Below are 19,411 nucleotides of genomic sequence, written 5' to 3' on the forward strand. Positions count from 1 at the left end.
AGTGTTCTATATATGTCTGTGATGTCAAGTCAGCTGATTGTGCTCTTTATCTCTTCTGTGTCTTTGCTGAATTTCTTCCTATATGTTCTGGCCTTTACCGAGAGTGATGTGTTGAGGTCACCTACTATTATCGTGGAACTGACATTTTATTTTTTCAATGCTGTTAGAGTTTGTTTTATGTATTTTGGAGCCCTGTCATTGGGTGTGAAGATTTTTATTATGGTTAAGTCTTCCTAATGGATTGTCCCTTTAATCATCACATAGTGCCCTTCTTTGTCTTTTATGGTGGATTTTGTTTTAAAGACTATCTTATCTAAGATTAGTATTGCCACTCCTGCTCTTTTTTGGTAGTTATTTGCTTGATAATTTTTTCATCCTTTAATTTTTAATAAATTTGCATTCTTGTTTCTAAAATGTGTCTCTTGTAGACAGCATATTAATGGATCCTGTTTTTTTAATCCATTCTGTCACTCTGTGTCTCTTAATGGGTGCATTTAGGCCATTTACATTCAGTGTAATTATTGACAGGTGTGAGTTTATTTGCTGTCATTTTGTAGTGCCTTTTTTTTTTGTGGTACTAACATTTTCTTTGTTCCTTTTACTCTCCTGCAATGAGTTCCTTTTGTTTATGGATTTCTTTTTCATTTCTTTTGTTTTTGTAGATTTTGTTTTTATTGAGACTATGTTTTTCTACTTTATTTTGATGAGTGGGTTTGTTCACTTTCTTTGTGGTTACCTTTAAATTTACCCTTATCTTCCTAGCTTTGAACCAGTCTATTATTACTTGTTATCACCTTGCCTTCCTCTCCATTAGAAAGTTCTATAGCTTCACCGTTTATTCCCTCTTTTACTGTTCTGACGTTGTTGTCATTTAGAGGTTAACTTCTCTGGTTCCCTGAGAGAATTCTTTTGGTTTTGGATAGTCCTTGAGAGTTCATTTCCTATGTTGGTATCTGGCTGCTATATCCTTGCATCCTAGATTCAGGCCGTCATCTGATGTTGTTTGTTCTCAGACTGAAGGACTCCCTTTAATAATTCTTGTAGCTTCTAGTTTGTTTTACATTTTCCCTTAATTTCTGTTTACCTGGAAATGTCCTAATTTCACCATCATATTTGAGCAAGAGTTTTGCAGGATATGGTTGGCAATGTTCTTCTTTCAAGGTTGTGTATATTATGTATAACCCACCCACTGCTGTCGAGTCGATTCCAGTATTTTTTATATATATATATATATCATCCCTTTGCCTTCTTGCCTGCATGGTTTCTGCCAAAAAATCAGAACTTAGTCTTATTGTAGCGGTTAAGTGCTACGGCTGCTAACCAAAGAGTCGGCAGTTCAAATCCACCAGGCGCTCCATGGAAACTCTATAGGGCATTCTACTGTGTACTATAGGGTCACTATGAGTTGGAATCGACTTGACGGCAATGGGTTTTTCTTTTTTGTTGTTTTTTATTATTATTGTTTCTCCTCTATATGTGACTTTTGTTTTTTCAAGCTGCTTGCAGGATTTTTTTGTCTTTCGTTTTAATGAGTGTGATTATGATATGCCTTGGTGTTTTTCTTTTGGGATCTATCCTACATGGGGTTCATTGAGCTTCTTGGATGGTCAGCTTTTCATCATTCATGATATTAGGGAAGTTTTCTGCCAGTAATTTTTCAATGATCCTCTGCATTTTCCACTTTCTTTCCCTGTTCTGGAACTCCTATCACTAGCAAATTTTTGCTTTTGATTGTATCCCACTTAATTTTCAGAGTGTCCTCATTTTTCTTCATTCTTTTTTCTGATTTTTCTTCAAAAAGAGTTGTATCCAAGTGTTTGTCTTCAATTTCACTGACCCTGTCTTCCATCATTTCAAAACTGCTCCTCAGTCCTTCTACGACACTGTCCATTTCTGAAATTTTGTTGTTTATCTTTTGGATTTCTAATTGTTGTTTTGTAGGATTTCTAGTTGTGAATTTATTTTGGCATTTTGTTCTTGTATTATTTTCCTGAACTCTTCCCTTTTTTTGTCTGTATTTTCCATGAATTTGTCTGCCTTTTCCATAAATTTGTCTGTTTTTTCTCATTTTTGTCTGCATTTTGCTTCGACTAGTGGATAGCTCTGAATATTTGAGATTTGAATTCCTTGTCAGGCAGTCCTACTGCCTCTTCTTCCACTGGAAAATCATGCAGTGTTTTATTTTGGATGCCCACTGGAAACATCCTGTCCTTTTTTTTTTTTTTTTTTAATAGGTTTCAATATTGTCTGCTGTCTTCGGGATATTCAGAAGTTATTTTCTTCATTTCTTATTGTAGATTTGTTTGTTTCATCCTGTTTTTTCTTTGATTTTGTTATGTCTGAGCAGGCAGGCTGTGCGTTCTTTGTTATTTGCTCATCTGTAGTGAAATTTTTCACTTCCTTGTCCAATGGGCAGGGCAAGTCATTCAGCTATGGTGCAGCAGGGCACTTCCAACTAAATGGGAGGGGCAAGGAGGGTTGTTTTTGGTAAGTACTAGGGCCAACAGGGAGAGCCAAGAAACTGTGCTGGACAGGTTCCAGTAGGCCATGACTGTGCTGCTTGGAGGTGCTATGTTCAACGCAAGGTGTAGGAACTCAGGAAAGAGCAGGGAGGCTGTGATGTATGGAGCTAGTATTGGTATGGGAAAGAGGAGAGAGAAACAGGAGCCAAAAACAAGAGAAGGAATAAAACCACATCCCTTCCCCTCCAAAAATAGAGTGCAAATGGAGTTTGCCATTGGAGTGGAGAGATGAGAGCCTGAGAAATGGAGAGAAGCAAAATGGAAAACAGAAAAAAGGAAAAAGAAAAAAATAACTATGTAAAAATTTGGAAAAAATAGAAAAAAAAAAGCCCCTATCAGTCCCACCAGGTTGTGCAGTATAGCCTGGATAGAGGGGGTATAGGTATCACACAGCAGCAGGTATTTGGGATACTGGAAAAGGAGGTAAGTATAGACAGTCAAGAACCATGAAATGAAGAAAGACAGAAGGGGAAAAGTAGAGAAGGTAAAAAGAAAAAGAAGAAAAGAAAGGTCCCAGGGATCCCACCTACACCACTGTACAGACTGGGGGAGTAGCTCCTAGGCATTGCAGTTAAGCCTGGATAGAAGGGGCTCCCAAGTGCAAAAAGTGAAAGAAAACAACAAACAAAATGAAACAGAACAAAGCAAAAGAAAACAAGCAAAAGAAAGAGGGGTGGCACCAAGATGGCTAAGTAGTCAGAAGCTTCCCCTGAATCCTCTTGCAACAAAGACCTGAAAAAACAAGTGAATGGATTACATATATGAGAATCTATGAACCCTGAGCATCAGACACCCCTAACCCTGTGGCATGTCTGCCCGTGGAGTTTAGGAAGTGGCTGCTTCAGAGAAAGCAGGCTAACAAACTGCCAGCACCCCAGCTCCCTGGTGTGACAGCCGTGGGTCTGGCTGTGGAGTTTAGAACAAGGCTGTTTCAGCTAAAGAAGACAAGTGCAGGATGCAACCCTAACCCCCTGGGGCAATCTTGGCAGGGACCCAGCCAGTGCACACAGGCTACGCATGACTCTGGAATTTGACATGAAACAGTGTTCTCGACACACGGTAAGTAATTTTGTCTAACTTACCCAGCAGATTTAATAGCTCCTTCTTTTGAAAATACTCTCTCCTATCTGATCCTTTCTCCCTGTACCCCAGCCAGCTTCATTAATATTTGAATTCCCTGGGCCTGAGATAGAACATGCCTCGCTATCTCTGACTCATTCTTCTGGCCTGGCAGAAGGAGCAAACTGACAAACCAGGGGAAAAATACTTTCCTGACTCCCCTAAACTGGAAGCTCAGAGCAGAAGCAGCTCCAGTCCAGGCATAAGCAATCCACAGACTTTGCTCTCAACCCTACATGGAACCATGTGGCTATTATAATGGAAGCCCAAATCTGTTAGAGGCCTGACTGTAATTGTTTCAGCTGTGCAGTGGGAGGCAGGTTTTGGAGGTCTCATACCACTCTGCCTATTAAACAGAGCCGTCACCTACCCACAGCAGGGACCTGAGGGCTGAGGCTCTATCTAAGCCACCTAGCCACCCATGAAAGGGGTATGAGGATAGTGGTGCCTACCAGTCTTTACAGGTATAAACATAGGGTGCTTAAGATACAGCTACAGAGCCCACCCACCAGAGTACTCTAGAAAACAGAGATGCTCCTTTTTCACTGACACTTGGGGGAAGGCTGTCAGGACCCTGCCCTCATCAGAGTGTGACTGCCTGTTGCTACCAGAAACCAGTGCATACAACCAACACCACTGTTTCTCTGAGATAGTAGGTGAGAACCTACACCACAAACCAGGTGATCAACTATCAGGACACCTGAGCTGAATCTATACAAGAGTAGTGAATGGACTCATAGGCTCATATACCTGGTAACAGCTCTAGCCATCTGGTAACAGGACATTAGTGCTTCAAACGCTCCAATAATCAAGTTAGTCCACTCTAGTAGCCTATTTGGGTATATTGAAACAAAATAAAGCAAGAAGATAGGACACAGTGAGCAAACATAAAATAAATTATTACAATAACTTATAGATGGCTTGGAGACAGCAGTAGCCATCAAATCACATAAAGAAGCAGACCATGACTGCTTCAACAAACCCCCAAAACAGAGAATCAAGGACTCTCCCCAGTGAAGATGTATGCCAGGAATTGCCAGATGCAGAATACAAAAGATTAATATACAGAACACTTCAAGAGATCAGGAACGACATCAGGAAAGACATCAGGCAATATACAGAAAAAGCCAAGGAACACACAGATAAAGCAGTTGAAGAAATTAAAAAGATTATTCAAGAACATAATGAAAAATTTAAAAAGCTGCGAGAATCTATAGAGAGGCAGCATTCAGAAATTCAAAAGATTAACAATAAAATTACAGGATTAGACAACTCAATAGGAAGTCAGAGGAGCAGAATTGAGCCACTGGAATGCAGAACTGGGGAGATGGAGGATAAGGCACTTGGCACCAATATATTTCAAGAAAAATCAGATACGAGAATTTAAAAAAATGAAGAAACCCTAAGAATCATATGGGACTCTATCAAGAAGAATAACTTGCGAATGATTGGAATACCAGAACAGGGAAGGATAACAGAAAATACAGAGAGAATTGGAGAAGATTTGCTGGCAGAAAACTTCCCTGACATCGTGAATGATAAAAGGATATCTTTCCAAGATGCTCATTGAACCCCATACAAGGTAGATCCCAAAAGAAAATCACCAAGACGTAATATCATTAAACTTGCCAAAACCAAAGATAAAGAGAAAATTTTAAGAGCAGCCAGGGATAAATGAAAAGTCACCTACAAAGGAGAATCAATAAGAACAATTTCAGACAACTCGGCAGAAACCATGCAGGCAAGAAGGCAATAGGATAACGTATATAGGGCATTGAATGAGAAAAATTGCCAGGCAAGAATCATATATCCAGCAAAACTGTCTCTCAGATATGAAGGCAAAATTAAGTCATTTACAGATAAACACAAGCTTAGGGAATTTGCAAAAAACAAACCAAAACCATAAGAAATACTAAAGGGAATTCTCTGATTAGAAAATCAATAATATCAGATATCAGGACAACACTAGGACACAGGACAGAGCATCCAGATATCAACTAATACAGGGAAATCACAAAAATAAAATAAGATTTAAAAAATACTCAAAACAGGGAATCAGTGATGTCAGTATGTAAAAGATGACAATAATCAATACAAAGGGACTAAATAAAGTAGGCATAGATCTTGCATATGGAGAGGAAATCAAGGCTATATAGGGAGATACAACTTAGGTTTATACTTTGAAAAACAGGGGTAAATATTAAGGTAACCACAAAGAAGACTAACAATCCCACACTTCAAAATAAAACCCAAGATAAACATAAAGACACAGCAAAAACAAATTCAACTATAATGAAAAAGAGGAACACACAATTTACAAAGAAAAACTTCTCAGCACAAAAAAGAAAAAAGTGGAAAAATGAAACTGTCAACAATACACAAAAAAGGGCACGAAAATGACAGTGCTAAACTCATACCTATCCATAATTATGCTGAATTTAAATGGACTAAATGCAGCAATAAAGAGACAGAGAGTTGCAGAATGGATACAAAAATGATTCAACTATATGCTGCCTAGAAGAGACACACTTTAGACATAGAGACATGAATAAACTAAAACTCAAAGGATGGAAAAAATATAGAGCAAGCAAACAACCATCAAAAAAGAGTAGGAGTGGCAATATTAATTTCTGACAAAATGGACTTCAAAGTTAAATGCACCACAAAGGATAAGGAAGGACACTATATAATGATTAAAGGGACAATTTACCAGGAGGCTATAATTGGTTTCTGGGTATAACCATACTAAATATTTATTCACCCAATGACAGGGCTCCGAGATACATAAAACAAACTCTAACAGCACTGAAAAGTGAGAGAGACAGCTCCACAATTATAGCAGGAGATTTCAATATACCACTTTCGGTGAAGACAGAACATCCAATAAGAAGCTCAATAAAAACACGGAAGATCTAAATGTCACAATAAACCAACTTGACCTCACAGACATATACAGAACACACCACCCAACAGCTGCAAAGTATACTTCCTTTTCCAATGCACATGGAACATTCCCTAGAATAGACCACATATTAGGTCATAAAGCAAGCCTTTGCAGAATCCAAAACATAGAAATATTACAAAGCATCTTCTCTGACCATAACGCCATAAAAGTAGAAATCAATAACCAAAAAAGCAGGAAAAGAAATAAAAAAATTGGAAACTGAACAATACCCTGCTCAAGAAAGACTGGGCTATAGAAGATAGTTTGGGTGGAATAAAGAATTTCATAAAATCTAAAGTGAATGAAAACACTTCCTATCAGAACCCTTCGGACACAGTGAAAGCAGTGCTCAGAGGTCAGTTTATATCAATAAATGCACACATACAAAATCAAAGAACTATCCCTACAACTTGAACAAATAGAAAAAGAGCAACAAAAGAAACGCTCAGGCATGAGAAGAAAGCAAATAATAAAAATTAGAGCAGAATTAAATGAAACAGAAAACAGAACAACAATTGAAAGAGTTAACAAAACCAAAAGCTGGTTCTTTGAAAAAATTAACAAAATTGATAAACCACTGGCCAGACTGACAAAAGAAAAACAGGGGAAGAAGCAAACAACCTGAATAAGAAATGAGATAGGCGATATCACAACAGACCCAACTGAAATTAAGAGAATCATATCAGATGACTATGAAAAATTGTACTCTAACAAATTTGAAAACCTAGAAGAAATGGATGAATTCCTAGACACGCTACCTACCTAAACTAACACAAACAGAGGTAGAGCAAGTAAATAGACCCAAAACAAAAGAAGAGATTGAAAAGGTAATCAAAAAACTCCCAACGAAAAAAAGACCCTGGCCCTGATGGCTCCACTGCTGAGTTCTACCAAACTTTCAGAGAAGTGTTAACACCACTTCAAAGCATAGAAAAGGACAGAATACTCCCAAACTCATTCTGCGAAACCAGCATATCCCTGATACCAAAACCAGGTAAAGACACTACAAAAAAAAAAAGAAAATTAGAGACCTATATCCCTCATGAACTTAGATCTTAGATGCAAAAATCCTCAACAAAATTCTAGCCAATAGAATTCAACAACACATCAAAAAAATAATTCACCATAACCAAACAGGATTCATACCAACTATGCACGGATGATTCCACATTAGAAAAACAATTAATGTAATCCATCATATAAATAAAACAAAAGACAAGAACCACATGATTTTATCAATTGATGCAGAAAAGGCATTCGACAAAGTTCAACACCCATTCATGATTTAAAAAAAAAACTCTCAGGAAAATAGGAATAGAAGGAAAATTCCTCAACATAATGAAGGGCATTTATACAAAGCCAACAGCCAACATCATCCTAAATGGAGAGATTCTAAAAGCATTCCCCTTGAGAACGGGAACCAGACAAGGATGCCCTTTATCACCACTCTTATTCAACATTGTGCTGGAAGCCATAGCCAGAGCACTTAGGCTAGATAAAGAAATAAAGGGCATCCAGGTTGGTAAGGAAGAAGTAAAAGTATCTCTATCTGCAAATGACATGATCTTATACACAGAAAACCCTAAAGCATCCTCAAGAAAGCTACTGAAACTAATAGAAGAGTTCAGCAGAGTACCAGGATACAAGATAAACATACAAAAATCAGTTGGATTCCTCTACACCAACAAAAAGAACATCGAGGAGGAAATCGCCAAATCAAGACCATATACAGTAGCCCCCCAAAAGATAAAATACTTAGGAATAAATCTTACCAGAGATGAAAAAGACCTATACAAAGAAAACTACAAGACACTACTGCAGGAAACCAAAAGAGACCTACAGAAGTGGAAAAATATACCTTGCTCACGAATAAGAAGACTTAACACTGTACAAATGTCTATTCTACCAAGAGCCGTCTATAGATATAATGCAATTCCAACAACATTTTTTAAGGAGATGGAGAAACAAATCTTCAACTTCATATGGACAGGCAAGAGAACCTGGATAAGTAATGCATTACTGAAAGAGAAGTCCAAAGTGTGAGGCCTCACTCTACCTGAGTTTAGAACCTATTATACTGCCACAGTAGTCAAAACAGCCTCGTACTGGTACAACAACAGATACACAGACCAATGGAACAGATTTGAGAATCCAGGCATAAATCCAGCCTCATATGAGCAGCTGATATTTGACAAAGAACCCCAAAGGCAGTTAAATAGGGAAAGGACAGTCTCTTTTACAAATGGTGCTGGCATAACTGGATATCCAGCTGCAAAAAAAATGAAACAAGACCCATACCTCACACCATGCACAAAAGCTAACTCAAAATGGATCAAAGACCTAAATATAAAATCCAAAATGATAAAGATCATGGAAGAAAAAATAGTGACAATGACAGGAGCCCTAATACATGGCATAAGCAGTATACAAAACATTACTAAAAATGCAGAAGAGAAACCAGATAACTGGGAGCTCCTAAAAATCAAACACCTATGCTCATCCAAAGACTTCACCAAAAGAGTAAAAAGACTACCTACAGACTGGGAAAAAGTTTTCAGCTATGACATTTCTGATCAGCACCTTATCTCTAAAATCTACATGATACTGCAAAAACTCAACTACAAAAAGACAAACAACCCAATTAAAAAATGGGCAAAGGATATGAAGAACCACTTCACTAAGAAGACATTCAGGCTGCTGACAAATACATGAGGAAATGCTCACAATCATTAGCCTTTAGACAAATGCAAATCAAAACTACAATGACATTCCATCTCACTCCAACATGGCTGGCATTAATCCAAAAAAACACAAACTAGTAAATGTTGGAGAGGTTGTGGAGACACTGGAACACTTATACACACTGCTGGTGGGAATGTAAAATGGTGCAACCACTTTGGAAATCAATTTGGCATTTCCTTAAAGAGCTAGAAATAGAACTACCATACAATCCAGCTTTTTTACAATCCAGCAATCCTACACCTAGGAATATATCCTAGAGAAATAAGAGCCTTTACACAAACAGATGTATGCACACCAATATTCATTGCAACACTGTTTACAATACCAAGGTGCCCATTAACGGATGAATGAGTAAATAAATTATGGTATATTCACACAATACAATACTACGCATCAATAAAGAACAATGATAAATCCATGAATCATTTCATAACATGGAGAAATCTGGAAGGCATTATGCTGAGTGAAATTAGACATTTGCAAAAGGACAGATATTGTACAAGAGCACTATTATAAGAACTGGAGAAATAGTTTAAACAGAGAAGAAAATATTCTTTGATGGTTACGAGCCGGGGGAGAGAGGGATGGAGGGAGGGAGAGGGTTTTCGCTAAAAAAAAAAAAAAAATTAGGTACTAGATAAGTTTTATTTTAAGTGAAGGGAAAGACAACACACAACATAGGAGAAGTCGACACAACTGGATTAAAACAAAGGCAAAGAATTTTCCTGAAAAAAATGAACACTTTGAAGCCCTTCGAAGCAGGGGCGGGGGTCTGGGGACCACGGTTTCAAGGGACATCTAAGTCAATTGGTATAATAAAATTGATTAAGAAAATATTCTGCACCCCACTTTGGAGAGTGGTGTCTGGGGTCTTAAACGCTAGCAAGCACCATCTAAGATGCATCGATTGGTCTCAACCCACCTGGAGCAAGGAAGAATGAAGAACACCAAAGACACAAGGTAATTATGAGCCTAAGAGACAGAAAGGACCACATAAACCAGAGATTACATCAGCCTGAGACCAGAAAAGCTAGATGGTGCCTGGCCACAGCCGATGACTTCCCTGAGAAGGAACATAACAGAGAACCCCTGAGGGAGCAGGAACGCAATGGGATGCAGACCACAAATTCTCATAAAAAGACCAGACTTAATGCTCAGACTGGGCCTAGAAAGACCCCACAGGTCATGGTCCCCACACCTTCTCTTATCCCAAGACAGGAACCATCCCCTGGGCCAACTCTTCAGGAAGGGATTGGACTGGAATATGGGATGGAAAATGATACTGCTGAAGAAAGGGCTTCGTGGATCAAGTACACCCTTGAGACTGTGTTGGCATCTCCTGTCTGGATGGGAGATGAGAGGGCAGAGGGGGCCAGAAGCTGCCGGAATGGACACAAGGAGAAGGAGTAGAGGGAAGGAGTGTGCTGTCTCATTGAAAAAAAAAAAAAAAAATTTTTTTTTTTTTTTTGTGTCATTAGGGGGAGAGAAATCAGGAGTGTATAGCAAGGTGTGTATAAATTTTTGTATGAGAGACAGACCTGATTTTCAAAGTTTCCCTTAAAGCACAAGAAAAAATAATTTAAAAAAAAGCCCCAGGGATCGCACCAACATGGTATCGTGGGCCAGGGGAACGGATCTCCAGATGAGGACGGCCTCACAGCTTTTCAAAAATAATCAAAGATGGCACACAAAGCCAGGTGTTTGAAAGAAAGGAAGGGGAGGTGGTGGAAAGCAAGGAAGAAACCAAAAGAGATGGAAAGAAGCTACACCAGCTCAAGGACCCAGCCTGTGTGGACAGGGCGAATCCGAGCGGCCCACGGTGGAAGAAGTAGTACCGTGCTGGTGAAGAGACTGCAGGTGGTGGGAAGCAGAGGAGGCTGAAGAGGGAGGGGAAGAGGAATGGGGGTTAGGAAAGTGTATATTGCTCATTACCAGGTGCTCTGTCTCCTGCTGGGAACTTTGTAAAGCTGCTTTGGTGTACTCCCTGCCCGCCAATCTGTGATGCGGGTAGGGCTAATCCAAGTGGCACAGATGCTTCACTTCCCAGCAGGCTGAGCCACCGCAACCAGCCAGGAAGCTCGGAGGTAGAGTAGCAGGAGGAGGATGGGGGGGGTGGGAAAGCATGCATCGCTGGTTACCCGGTGGTCTGTCTCCTGCTGGGAGCTCCGTGAACCTGTTTTCCTGTGCTGGTTACCCAGTGGTCTGTCTCCTGCTGGGAGCTCCATGAAGCTGCTTTCCTGTGCTCCCTGTCAGGTGATCTCCCACAGGAGGTGCAAGATGGTGAATCTGTGTTGCCTTAGCTAATAAGGAACCTCAGCAAGTATCTCTCCTCACTCTCAGTCCTCTGTCAGTTTCTTATTCCATTCTGTGTTTGGCTGAGTTCTTTATCTCTTCATTTGACACTTCGGGTTCCAGGAATGATGTTTGTCTCTGTTTCATTTAGTTTTTTGGGTCTTTGCTGTGGGGGGACACATGGTGCTTCTGTCTATGGCGCCATGTTGGCTGGAAGCCCCAAGGGATAAATCATTTTCAAGGCTTTTCTTTCTTCTCGTCTTTGTTTTAAAGTATTGTTGATTGTTTAGTCTCGTATAGATGATTTTTTTAAAGGAGCACCATCCTTACGGGTGATATTCTTTATATTTTTGAGCCAATTTGTTATTTAGCTGAAAGAATACCTCAGGGTCTAGTTTCAAGGACTCTGTCCTTCATGCAGTGCCCATGCAGCCTTACCTGACCAGTAGCCACCCAGAGCTGAGTCTACACACATCATCTTTGTCCTGCCAGCACCTGCTGGCTTACTGCCCCTGTGGTTTTGTTAATTTTCTATAATGGCTCAAAAAGTCCATGGAGACTCTTACCTACACTTACACTTACCCATTTAGTATAACCAGAAAGGATACAAGAGAAGAAACACATCAGGCAAAGTCTGGGAGTGGCCCTGGCAACAGGGATCATTTTTCACAGGGACATGCCACTGTGTCTGCTGTGTCTCCTGTGCATGGATCATCTAACCAATCCAGGAAGCCCCAGAGAGTGTGCTCCCATGTCCAGGGTACCCTAATCATTGGGACCTCAGTGAGTATGCATGACTGGGGCCTTAATGCATAGTAATGATCAATGCAATCAATGAATATGCATGGCTGCATTAAGCTCCATTCCTGCCTTCCTGACATTAGTTTGCCACACGTGAGGCCTCTGCAGTCCCTATTTGCCTGGCTATTTTAGAATACAAAGGTATCTTGATTTGTCAGGTCGTTTGCAGGAACCAAAGTCAGTGAGATTAGTTTTCTGGGTTTGAAGGGTTTGAAAATCCTCTTATGAGACAACACAGTCAATTGGCGTAATATAGTTCATAAAGTGTGTGTTCTACATCCCAGTGTGGTAAGTAGTGTCTGGGGTCTTAAAAACTTGTAAACGGCAATCTAAGATACATCTTTGGGTCTCTACTCATTGAGGGTAAAAGAGAAAGAAGAAAACTAAAGACTCAAAGAAGAGATTAGTCTATAACACTTACAGTCTACAGAAACTGCAGCCTCAGCTATCCAGAGTCCAGAAGAAATACATGGGGCCCGGCTACCTCTACTGACTATTCTGATCAGAGCCACAACTGAGACATCGTGATAGAATGGGAGAAACATGGGGGAAAGAACTTGAATTCTTAAAAAGTCCAGACTTACTGGACTGCTTGAGACTAGAGAACTCTTTGAGACTATCGCCATGACAAACTCTTTACATCTTAAAAAAAATTATCTCTTCAGGTCACTTTTAGGCAAATAATCGACTGACTCATGACATAGAGTATCATGCATGAGTCATGAGCTCCTTAAAACCTCACCTATGTGAGCTCGAATGGTCAGCAATTACTGTGACGCAAAGATGAGAAGGTAATGGGCAGAGAAACTAGGTTACTGGAAATGGAACTACCAGCACGGAATGAATTAGACTGATCTCACTTCTGTTCCTTCTCTACTCATTCTCAAGGATTTCATTTTTCTTGAATCCACAATCAATGCCCATAGAAACAACAGTCAAGAAAACAAAGGTATTTGGCAAATCTGCTGCAAAACATCTCTTTAAAGTGTTAAAAAGCAAAGATGTCACTTTGACAACTAAAGTCTGCCTGACCCAACCATGGTATTTTCAATCGCCTCATATGCATGTGCAAGCTGGACAATGAATAAATAAGACCAAAGAAGAATTGATTCCTTTGGATTATGGTGCTGGCGAAGAATATTGAATATACTATGGGCTGCTAGAAGAACGAACATATTTGTTTTTGAAGAAGTACAGTCAGAGTGCAACTTAGAAGAGAGGATGGTGAGACGTCATTTCATGTACTTTGGACATGTTATCAGGAGGGACCATTTCCTGGAGACAAACATCATACTTGGTGAAGTAGAGGGTCTATGAGAAAGAGGGAGACTCTCAACCAGATGGATTGACACATCGGCTGCAAAGCTGGGCTCAAGCATAACAATGATTGTGAGGGTGGCACAGGACCAGGCAGTGCTTCCTCCCCTTCTACATAGGGAAACTATGAGTCAGAATTGACTCTACAACACCTAACAACAACAGCAACTAGTTATTGCAATTGGATCGATAAGTCAGATTAATCAAAGCCAGTTGCCCGTGGCATGGGTGAGATACCTAACCTCTTGGAGCTACAGCTATTCACCAGTGTAAAAGAATGTGTGGGACAAAGTACTTGGTTTGGCCTTTGACGTTGGTTTCTTTCTTCTTTGTCGTTTTTTTTTTTTTAAATAATATTTTATTGTCTTAAAGTGAAAGCTTACACAGTAAATTAGGTTCCCATTTACCAATTCGTACACAAATTATTCCATCATATTGGTTACATTTTTTTTATAGTTCTTCCTTTCCATTTTCTCCTTCAGATGGACACCAACACATGGACTTTCCTAGAATTGAGCTGGAGTCAATGAAAATGAAGGAGAATCAGATCCTGGATGAAAATATCAATCTAGTGCAGCAAATAAAGGATGACTTTGCAATTTGAAGATAACTAGGTCTCTTTCCTGTCCTACCCGTTTTCCTCATTTTTACCAGTGAATCTTCGTTTAAAAACCAGCTGTCCAGTAAGTTTTTTCATAATGCAACCCACCCCTACCCTTCCATTATTATCTTCCTACCATGCCTCAGAGGAGCCCTGATGGCACAGTGGTTAACACTAGGCTGCTAATCAAAAGGTTAGCTCTCTGTGGGAGAAAGATGAGGCACTTTCCTTCCTCAAAGATCACAGCTTTGGAAACCTATGGGACAGTTCTACTGTGTCTTATATGATTGCTGTGACTCAAAATCAACTTGACAGAAATAGGTATCATACCTCAACCCTACCCACACCTTGTAAATATATCTGTTAAAATCTTGCTGCCTTTGGTGTGAATTTCAGCAAGTCTGGCCTTCTTCTCCTTGCTACCCCATCCCTGCCACTCTTTTCTTGGGAATAATCTTTTTTTTTTTTTTTTTATATGCTTTAAGTGAATGTTTAAAAATCAAGTCAGTCTCTCATACAAAAATTTATATATACCTTGCTATATACTCCTAAGTTCTCTCCCCCTAATGAGACAGCACACTCCTTCCCTCCACTGTTTATTTTCATATCAATTTAGCCAGCTTCTGACCCACTCTGCCCTCTCATCTCCCATCCAGACAGGAGATGCTAACATAGTCTCATATGTCTACTTGATCCAAGAAGCTCATTCTTCACCAGTATCATTTTCTATCCTATAGTCCAGTCCAATCCCTGTCCAAAGAGTTGGGTTTGGGAATGGTTCCTGTCTTGGGCTAAGAGAAGGTGTGGTGACCATGAACTCTGGGGTCATTCTAGTCTCAGTCAGACCATTAACTCTGGTCTTTTTATGAGAATTTGAGATCTGCATCCCACTGCTCTCCTGCTCTCTCAGGGGTTCTCCATTGTGTTCCCTGTCAAGGCAGTCATTGGTTGTAGCTGGGCACCATCTAGTTCTTCTGGTCTCAGGCTGATGTAGTCTCTGGTTTATGTGGTCCTTTCTGTCTTTTGGGCTCATAATTGCCTTGTGTCTTTGGTGTTCTCCATTCTCCTTTGTCTTGTCAGTAATCTTTACTGAAGCAGATGGACGGGCCTTTCTTCTATGGCACCACTCTGTGAGTTCAAACCACAAACCTTTAGGCTAGCAGCTGAGCTCAAACCATTTGCAACACCCACTAGAATTCTACTTTCCCACAGTGAATACAAAGAACACAACTTTGCTGATCTTCAGCAAAAAGATATCATTACCAGAATATACTATTAATAATAATAATAAAAATACAATCAAAAAACCAGTTGCCCATATGCTGAGTGGAATAAATCAGTCAAAAAATGACACAAATTTTAGGATCCCAACTATATGAACTATCTAGAATAGGTAGGAGTCCTGTTGGCTCAGTGGTTAAGAACTCGGCTGCTAACCAAAAGATTGGCAGTTTGAATCCACCATCTGCTTCTTAGAAACCCGATGAGGCACTTCTATGCTGATCAATAGGGTTGGTATTTGTTGGAATTGACTTGACTGCAAAGGGTAGAATACTTAAGAGTATAGAGACTAAAGTAAATTAGTGGTTACCAGGTGTGGCTGGGAGGGAGGGAGAAAAAAAGACACAATTCTTAGGGGACACTGAGCTTCTGTTAAGTGAGATGGAAACATTTGAGAATGGTTCATGGTGATGGCTGAACAGCATGATGAACATATTTACTGTCACTCGACTGTCCATGTGAAGACAGTTGAAATGGCCAATATATTTTGACCTGTGTAAAAAAAAGAAAAAAAATTTTTTTTCTTTTCTAGTAGTTACCAAAATAAAAACAAACTCTGAAATTACACAGGTGATATCAAAACAGTAAAGAAATTAAAAGAAAAAAAAAAGACAGTTCATACTCTACAGTTTGATATGTTTTGGATTCTGTGAGATGAATAAACTAACACGTGAACATTGTGCAAAAACACACAATTAGGTATTTCTGATAAGAGGAGGGAATTTTGTCTTCTTCATCACATCAAAGCAGAGCCTGGAGAGGCTGGAATCACAGCTCATGAGAATCAAGGGGCTGACAGTGGGGAAACACATAGAAATGAGTGCATCCATGTTCAGTATCCACCAAGAGGGTTGATAAAAAACAGCTATAAAAATTTGAAATATGGAGGAGAGGATGTAAAAAGATACAAAGGTGCTCACCAGGACGAGGATGGTTTGGGTGGCTCTGGTCTCAGCAGAGGCTCTGGGGGAGACGCTGTTCCTATGAATGTGTTGGACCCGCTGCTTGTGTTTGTACAGGATGAAAACCATGGAGCCGCTGAACCAGAGCATGAGTCCCAAAGTCACAACATCAGGGAGTGCCAGCCATAATGAGTTTAGTAAGATGGTGGTTTGGTCAATTCTCACAGAAGAACAGTATCCATAGTCTTTTTTGTTTGTGATGGTTTTATTGCTGCGATTACTAGTCATGTACATCAGAAAACTGGTATTCAGCAACATGTGCAGGATCCAGGATAGGAAAATGGAGAAGCCCATGTACTTGGGAGCTTTCACTTGAAGCTCTGCCCACCCAGAGTTCCTGGGGCTGATGATGATGGCCTGGAAGATACTCAACAGACAGGTGCTGCCAAAGGACACTCCCCTGCCCACTCTGTGAACATATAAAACAAATTTGCATCCAACATCATTGAGGAAATTTTTCCACCCAAAACCTTCCATAGTCTTTGGGATTCCTTTACAGAGAATGGACAAGGAGTTGGCTACAGTCAGGTGCTTGAGAATCAAGTCTGTGGACCGTAACCTGCATTTAGTGAAACAAAGGATGATATACTGGAAAAGAAGGAAAAAGTTGCCCAGGATACCAAATGTAGTCTGTAACAAGAAAATCATTCCGAAAGTCAAATCCTTGGAGGACATTCCCTCAGTTCCCAGTGACTGATATTTGTCTTCGGAGCCAGAGGGTCCTAGATAGGAAGATGAGACATGGGCCACATGTATCATGTCAACTGAAATCCACAATTCTCCATCTACCATTGATTCCCAATTAGAAATGTTGACTTAAAGCTTTTCTTTCAATAAGAGATTTTCTAAGTGTTGGTTGTATACCTTTAAGGAGCACTTGGAAGGTATGCTATGAAGACCATACATGTGCTAACTTCTGTATTCTTCTCCAATCTATGAGGCAGAGGCTACTATTACGTTCATTATAAAGAAGAAGAAAACTTAGGCACAGAGGGGTTAAATGATTTGTCTAAATTCAGGTGTTGTTTAGGGGCAGAGTGGGAACTTGAACCTGGCTGAGCTGGTTGCAAAGACCGTATATTAACCACCATACACTACCAACCAAGTGGGAAAAATGAGTTGTTGGTGGAGGCATCTCACCTCTTCTAACTTCATGAGGCGGAGACTCACCATCAGTATCAGCCCAAGCCTGATTCCTAAGAGATGTAGGTCAGACATACCTTCTCTCTGCAAAGTTTTTACCAATTATGACACAAGCTGTCCCTCTCAAGCACTCTCTACTTCCCTGCTGGGTTTGATACTTTGTTGCAATGACCACACAGAACTCACAGATGATACTCACAGGCTCCTCTTGTCCCTTGACACTGGCATGGTGTTTTCCCTCCTTGGGAAAATGTTACAAAGCACTTTTAGCTTTGCCAATAAGTGCCCAGAGACACCCAACTCTGCCAGCAAGTCTCCTGCCTGAAGGTGCTCATCTCTCCTGCTCCATGGGTTGCCACGCCCTCTGTAGCCTTCACGCTCAAAGGCAGGAAACCTCACCAAAACCATCTTGTATGGGTCTCCTGATTCTTCTGCTGCTGTTTCTCTACAAATGGATTTTGCACTGCTTGCCTCTGCTGTTGCCATCTCTGATGTGATAGCTCTGTCTGTCCTGGGTCTAGAATTTTCTCAAGGCAGGGATCCTGGGTTGAAAAGACAGGCTCTGCTTCTAGCACTTTTTCTTAGATGGCAGTGTGGTTCCCCCCAACCCTGGAATTGTCTGTGTTTAAACCTAGTGGGATGGAAAAACAGACCAATCCCATACAAGCATCTCATAGTCCTCATTTGCATCAGACACTCACACAAGGGTTGCAGGCACCTTATTTGCGTTGGTAGCAGGCTCTCAAATCACTTTAGGCAGCCAAAAGTACCTATTTTCAGAGTCCCACCCAATTATTTGGGGAGTTACAAGACCATGGAGAGAAAGATCATATAAAGGCAATTCATCAGTCTACACCAGGCTGGTCAGCTGTGTTATTCAAATAATCCAGTTCTGTATTTAGTTTACCTTGGCACCTTGTCATTTTAATTCACACTGGTGATATTTTGTTATAATGTTAGCTGTAACAAGTTTCCATTGATACATAAAATTTAATTTCATTGGCCAATGTCAGTTATGAACAAAGCTTTAAAGATTTTAATGAAATCTACATCACTCATTGCAGTAGAATCCTATAGGAATTCACCTCACGAGCTGGTTGGATTAAATGAATCTAAGATCGACAGGATATTAGGACGGCAACAGGATGACATATTTGTTTCCAGGCGAGGAACAAAATACAATGGGACCTATCACAGGAATTATGGAACAATCTCATGTGATGCACTAAACTATGGGCCATAAAATATTAATAATTGATAAAATGTGGAGAATAGGAACTAAACCATTGCCACTTTCACATCATGTACTCATTAAGTATTGAATACAAAGGAAACTAAAAGTAGTGAGGTGAGTTTTGTGAAAGATACTGACAAGGAAGACAGATGTGGAAAATGAAACCCATAAGACATGACTTCTTGTCCATTTTATAAATTGAAATGGTTGAGTTTTTGATTGAAAGTAATAGAATAATTTTCAACCAGAGAAAACAGCACAAGGTATATTTGGGCTTGGCAGCTGCTGTGTGAAACCCAGTATTATCAAATTGCCTTTTCCTTAAATGCAGCTTCCATAACGTCTAGATGGAAAATTGTGTTCCCGTAATCAACAGACCATGAATGCTTCCAGGAGAGACACAATTACTGTCCCCATTAATGCATCATACACCAGAATTGGAGAAACATTTCT

General features: G+C 40.0%; 1 protein-coding gene across 1 annotated transcript; it reads right to left on the minus strand.

Moving 5' to 3' along the window:
• Nucleotides 1–16,261: 16,261 nt before the first annotated feature.
• LOC111749533 (vomeronasal type-1 receptor 4-like) lies at nt 16,262–17,441 on the minus strand. Its single transcript, XM_023543141.2, has one exon. It carries the CDS (start codon nt 17,371–17,373, stop codon nt 16,315–16,317), a length of 1,059 nt encoding a protein of 352 aa, XP_023398909.2. The 5' UTR covers nt 17,374–17,441; the 3' UTR covers nt 16,262–16,314.
• Between the last annotated feature and the right edge of the window lie 1,970 nt (nt 17,442–19,411).

Source organism: Loxodonta africana, chromosome 11, assembly GCF_030014295.1.
Source record: "Loxodonta africana isolate mLoxAfr1 chromosome 11, mLoxAfr1.hap2, whole genome shotgun sequence".
NCBI classification, from domain to species: Eukaryota; Metazoa; Chordata; class Mammalia; order Proboscidea; family Elephantidae; genus Loxodonta; species Loxodonta africana.